The sequence below is a fragment of the Atta cephalotes genome, assembly GCF_000143395.1.
Source record: "Atta cephalotes unplaced genomic scaffold scaffold00021, whole genome shotgun sequence".
NCBI lineage: Eukaryota > Metazoa > Arthropoda > Insecta > Hymenoptera > Formicidae > Atta > Atta cephalotes.
In genome coordinates, this window is record NW_012130085.1 from 3,991,296 (window position 1) to 3,997,375 (window position 6,080).

Below are 6,080 nucleotides of genomic sequence, written 5' to 3' on the forward strand. Positions count from 1 at the left end.
CCGGTCTACAGTAGGGTGAAGAAAGTGAACCCATCTCACCGTGAAGGTGAAGGGAGTGATATTCCCAATGGAACGCGCGTTCTCTAGACATCGATAGTCGAAGGTTTGCGACGAACGAGTGATCTGTTGAAATATTTGGATACGAGAAATCTGTTGAATCTGTTTTGACTCAATCAGTAGGAAACAAGATCTTATGTTGGTGAAAACTGTCGCGATGATCGAAGACAAGCATGTTCGTTAAGAACAACTTTCAAGTCTGCCAAGACTCAAGATCTGGTGTCGTATTATACTGTACCAACAATTTTTAATATCTGTATGAATAGTTTAATGATTGCGTTTCGAGTGAAAAGAGTAAGAGAAAGAGTCGTCTGGTGATATATAGAGACTCGATTGTGATCCGCGCGAGCCGAAGACAGCTATTATTCGACGAGTTGCAAGGTACGCTGAAGAAGGAGACATTCGGTGAAGGTGTCAAACGTCGGCGGCACCTCATTGACATTTTCATGACATTTAGTGCGTGATTCGAGTCGAATGCCAGACACCTTTCCGTGTAACACGCGTGTCCTTCGTTGTTATACGACAGCGAAATCTTGGACGGTTTACGAGGAAGCGTGTTACTGTTGAAGAAAACGACACAACGAGCGAGAGAAGACGGCACTGCGGCGGAAAGGAAGTGAAACGAAGGCCAGGCGAGTCGATGACGCGTCCTCCGTGCCTTATCAACAGCAGAACCGGAGCGCGGTGACGGCGAAGACTCATCCGAGAGACTTATCTGTCTCTCGGAATTCTTCAGTTGCATGTGTATGGCGTAGAATACAAATAAGACGACCTGCATTCTTGCAGAGATCTTCCTCCGAATCTTTGTTGAGCGAACCACGAAACAAGATCCTTGAGCCTATCTGAAATACAGAGCTCTGTTGCGGAGCAACAGGTGGTTATACCTGAAGATTATTGAATGAGGTTCTCCTGTGACGACAGGCAGAACCGGAGATTCTTCATTTGGTTGGAGGTTGCCGCTAGTAGCCAAACTGGACATTCTTACCGCCACGTCGGAAAGAACGGAGTGGAGATGTTCGCGGGTCGCTGAGAGAATGAGGGAGTTGGACACCGAGAGCCCTGTCGTCTGGCCGGCCTGGTGTTATACTGGTGAGTCAAACACTCGAACGATGGCACAACTAAAATGACTGATAATAAGCAAACCGACTTTGCTAGACACAACGGCATCATGTGACGATTTCTTAATGAAAATAGCATTCCGCGAAAAATTGTCTGTCCAATCTATTTAGATTTCTCTTTAAATCATTTGATCATGAACGCCTGCGGTTAATTTCAATTTATCATCATTAATTTTTTATTATCGACTTATTATTAATCATCATTTGAAACTTTAATGAATTTTTAATGACTTTTATTAGGGAATTGTGACAACACAATTGTTTTCGATAGAGAATGCCATTTTCGAATTGGCTATGTGTCAATGTATTCAATGTGTTCGTTATATATTATAATTGAACATTTTTTAAGTGTTATTTGAGAAAATTTGAAATGTTTCTGACGCGATCGAGATGATTGATTCGTGCACATAATGCGCTTCGTTCAAACATAACTATCGTCAGTTGCACCGGTAGTTGGTTGACGAAGTCATAACGAGTTATAGTGTAACAGGATGTAAATCGCTATAGCAGTTTGAGGAAAGTTATGAAACACACGGCCGCGAGTAGGCGTCACGCGGCAGCTTTGGAATTCATACTCTATTACTTTATCGACATCTCGAATGACAGACGAAAAACAAATACGAGTATGGACAAGAAGTGCTAGTGCGTGCCATGGGAGTGTCGTTATAATGTATAATAGAAAAGCAATTAAAATTCTTGCTAATCTAATTACAGCTTTATTCATGATGAAACAATTAGTTTAATGACGCATATCTAATTTACATAATAAATATATACTCGTATTTATATTTCATCTCCCGACTGTATTTATTTTATGTTAAAATTATATTTTTAATTATAAAAAAAAGAAATGTAGAAAGGATATCAACATGGTAAATATCTGGTAATTAACTGATTATTGGTTAACAATACGGTAATGAAATGTTCTATATGTTATATTTGTCGAGCGCTTAATTTCTCGGAAGTTGTCCGCCGTACATATCTATTTTTCTAACAATAAAATTCACTTTAAGCACTACGTAATATGATTTTTCTGCCACTATCACGCAAAATTCCAGTGCTGTGAAATTTAAATACTTTGTTTATAAATTATTAATAGAATTTTGGAATATCGATTGCGTGCAAAATTAAAATTAATAGTTAGATTAAAATTAATAGTAAGATTCCTATATATTTTACTCTTTTATTAATTTTTTTAGAATTTTATATTGGTATTACAATATTTATTCTCTTTTGACTTGTGACATTTTTTTTTATTTTTATTTATCGAATATTATATAGCTTATATAGCTTGAATATTATTTTTTTTAATTTAATTGTTTTAAACTGGCTTAATTAAATTGTTTATTTTGGCTTCATTTTCTGAGTCTTTGACATTTTACGATTAAATCATAAATAGTATTTATTTTACTATATAGTTTGATCTCTAATGGATTCCTCACATATTTGTAATATAACAAGGAGAAATACACGAAAAGGGTCATAGATTTCCTTGCGGAAAGTGGTTTTTTATCGTTCCTTATCAGACCAGACCTCTTAATTTTCGAACTATGCAGGTAAGCTACCTGCAACGTTGCTTCTTGGCATCGTTTAGCCACACGGAGAATTCGTCCAGTTTTGTTTTCTTAACGGGGAGAGCTCCAAGACACGAGAACGAATCGCGGAGGGTGTAATTATGGTGCTCGATCTTGACAATTAGGAACCCTTGGAAGCTGTCGGTAGCGGAATAGGGGCCACTTAGCTCCCGCAACTTCCAGCAGCTTTATCTCGTTCAATCGCCTCGCGTTATTCGTCGGTGTCTTCTAATTAAGGAATAACCCGCGGATTTTTTTTCTATTCGAGATTCGAGCTAGCAAAAATATCGCTAATTGTCAAGCGATTAATTTTTGAATCTCAGTTATCGAAGTTGATTATCGTCGTATTCTCATGTATCTCAATTTATACTTAATACAGCTAACGGCGAGATATCGATACAGGAATCGATACTCATCACTCAGGAAATCCAGCAAAAAATATCGAGCATAATTAACTCTCATATAGCTTGAGTTGTGTTCTTGAAAACGCACGATCCGTCGCGAATCATTCGGTTAAAATGCTATTTTTGCCAGTCAGGATATTAATAAGCTTTTTTGGCGCCGCGCATTATCTTGGAGCGATTGCACGCGGTTGTGCGCGTTTGTTAGCCAGTTGTTCGACTCTCGGCTTGGAGTAGCGTAACAAAATTGGCATGATTTGGTGACAGAACCGATCCCGCGGAACGGATTTGTTACGGTATAAGTCGAAGTAATAGCGAAAGATGCTTTGCGGACGCGCTACTCCGCGTCGCGACCGCTAATGCGATTACCGTTCTTTCGTAGTCACCAGGAAGCAAACAATGTTTCGCGTCGAAATCATCTAGCGTCGCCGCAGAAATCCATTTTCGGAATCTATGATTAGCGAGAAATGTAATTATTATTCCGAAATAATATTCCTGCCGACTGTCCGTTTTTGTATACGGAATTAATATCTTTGTACAATTGATATGGAAAAATTTTGAGTATTTCTTTTTACAATATTATATTATATTAATTATTAATCGATAATTTATTTGTTATCGATAATTTATTTTCCTACTTAAGTAATTTACTTATTAATCATTCTAATCAATTTATTTGACAGAATTTCATGGTAATTCATTTAGTTAAAATTTCTTCTCATTTTTGTATATTTCTTTTTAATTATATTGTACTTATCATATTATATTGTACTTATCACGGAGAGAATTTTTTCTTAAAATTTACCCTGAAAATATGATAGTCGTGCGACAACATTGTATTTCGAAGAATTTTTTTTTAATGTAAATCTCTCATTCATTAATAAAACTACAATAAATTGTAAAATAAGTTTGATCAATATTATTGAAGTGTATGATGAAAAATTTTTTAAATATTATGTTGTATCACACCTACCATATTTTTGGGATAAATTTTAAAAGAAAATTCTCTCCATGTAGAGTTCCACATTTGCGTTCATCTATGCTTTTTTCGAATTATGAAATGCAAAAAACGATAATCTAATTAGCTATTGATAAGGTGATAATCATTTAAGTAAGTGAATACTTGTCTATAATGGAATGGACGATAGCGTGAATATCATTCTTAAGCCTTGGTTGAATTTTTTCAGCAATTATCCAAGACTTGTGGCTCCCGTGGAAGCATTCGCTCAGTTTGTCGAAACCGCGATGTATATAGAAGTCGGAGAAAGTTATAAATCATGATAACAATTATTGATGCCGTATACTCTCGTGCCTCTTCAATTATATTATCATCATTAAGTTAAGTAATCGTATCCTTGTTATCGCTGCTTATATTTTGATTATCTCAAACCAATCATGATTTTCTAACGAGTATAATTAGTTCTTTTGTCCCTTTCTCTTAAACATGATATATATCTTCCTTATTTCATCCTTCTTAAATCAGAGAGATATCTATGAAAAACACATTCGATAGAACGAAGGAAGCGTAATGTTCCTGGAATTTGGAACGTCTAGTGCGCTACACTATTGAGATATGGCCTCATCACTTTCGTAACTTATCGTTGTTCAGGTCTTCCCAACCAGGTTTCCAAGAACCACAGCTCTCACCGTCTACGGTTATCTTGTCGAAGGCGCCATGTAAGGTTTTCCCTGTCGAATAGTCGGAGGGATCATACGTTCACATAGTTTTAGTTTCGTCTTCCGTCATGGAACACGCGACTTAGCAGCCCTCCAGTAATCTCTTCGACGTGTCCTAGTCATTGTCGTTGTCGTTGTATAGATTGCCATTGCCAGAGTTAAATATTGGCTGTCGCTCAAAATACAAACGCGATTAAGCCCGCGCCGCTGTGGTATCCGCGTCCCTGCCATCAACCAGTAACTTATTTATGGACCACAAAGTATCAGCCTCTGTTTCCGACTATCGTTTCCTTAAAATCCTCTTTTCTTTGTCGACTCATCAGGACCGGATCCCGGTAGATTCTGCGCGTGATTATCGACTCTTTTTCGTTTTCATTGTTTGCGACAGCTAATAAAGCTCGCCAGTAAGAAGAATGAGCTACCTGTGTTCAACGCATTAGATGCGTATTTAATTTTGCAATTGCGATGTACGCATATATGTGATGGAAAATGCTATAATAAAAAAATATATAATTATCTTTCAATTTTATTACATGATTATTTATATTAATTTCTTTACAAAATTGGCCAAAATTATTAGAAATTTTTAAGAACAAATATTAAAACATGGAAATATTTAATACATATGTATGTATTGTGGGTATCATTAAATCTAACATTTGGCACTATCCTCATGAAATAGAAATCAAATAACAGATGTTTTTCATTTCAAGTAAAATTAACCCTAAGATTAGAGACAAGAAAGCCGGAAAGAGTACAAAGAAAATGGCAACAAAGAATTCGTTAAAATCATCCCTCGCTGTTCAAGAGACTAATAGACGCGCCATTATGACGGAAGCGGGAACAGCTTCAAAATTGCACTGCGAGGGTTTCTAATCGCGTTTTCTCGAGACAAAGGGCATCAACCGTGGAAGAGGATATACCTAGAGCTGAGGAAGTGGTGAAAGGGAGAGATAAGGGCGGGGAAGAAGGTGAAACAAAGAGAAAGGTATAGAAAGGATGAGGCAGGCAAGGGGAAACGTGAAAAAGTGGCAGACCTCGTCGAGCTCGAGGTGGGAACAAAAGCCACCTCTTCTTCTTGTTCGTCTTCTTCTTACTTTTCTTCCATCATCTCGTCCACGAAGCTCTCTTCGAGAAAAAGTGTGTGTGTGTGTGTGTGTGTGTGTGTGTGTGTGTGTGTGTGTGTGTGTGTGTGTGTGTGTGTGTGTGTGTGTGTGTGTGTGTGTGTGTGTGTGTGTGTGTGTGTGTGTGTG

General features: G+C 37.3%; 1 protein-coding gene across 1 annotated transcript in view; it reads left to right on the forward strand.

Moving 5' to 3' along the window:
- The first annotated feature begins 1,091 nt into the window (after positions 1 to 1,091).
- The window catches only part of LOC105619407 (probable serine/threonine-protein kinase DDB_G0267686), a 104,412-nt gene continuing 99,423 nt past the window's right edge, over positions 1,092 to 6,080 (forward strand). The window contains exon 1 of the mRNA XM_012200927.1: positions 1,092 to 1,146. Coding sequence (XP_012056317.1) covers positions 1,092 to 1,146 — 55 coding nt within the window. The remainder of the gene's footprint in view (positions 1,147 to 6,080) is intronic.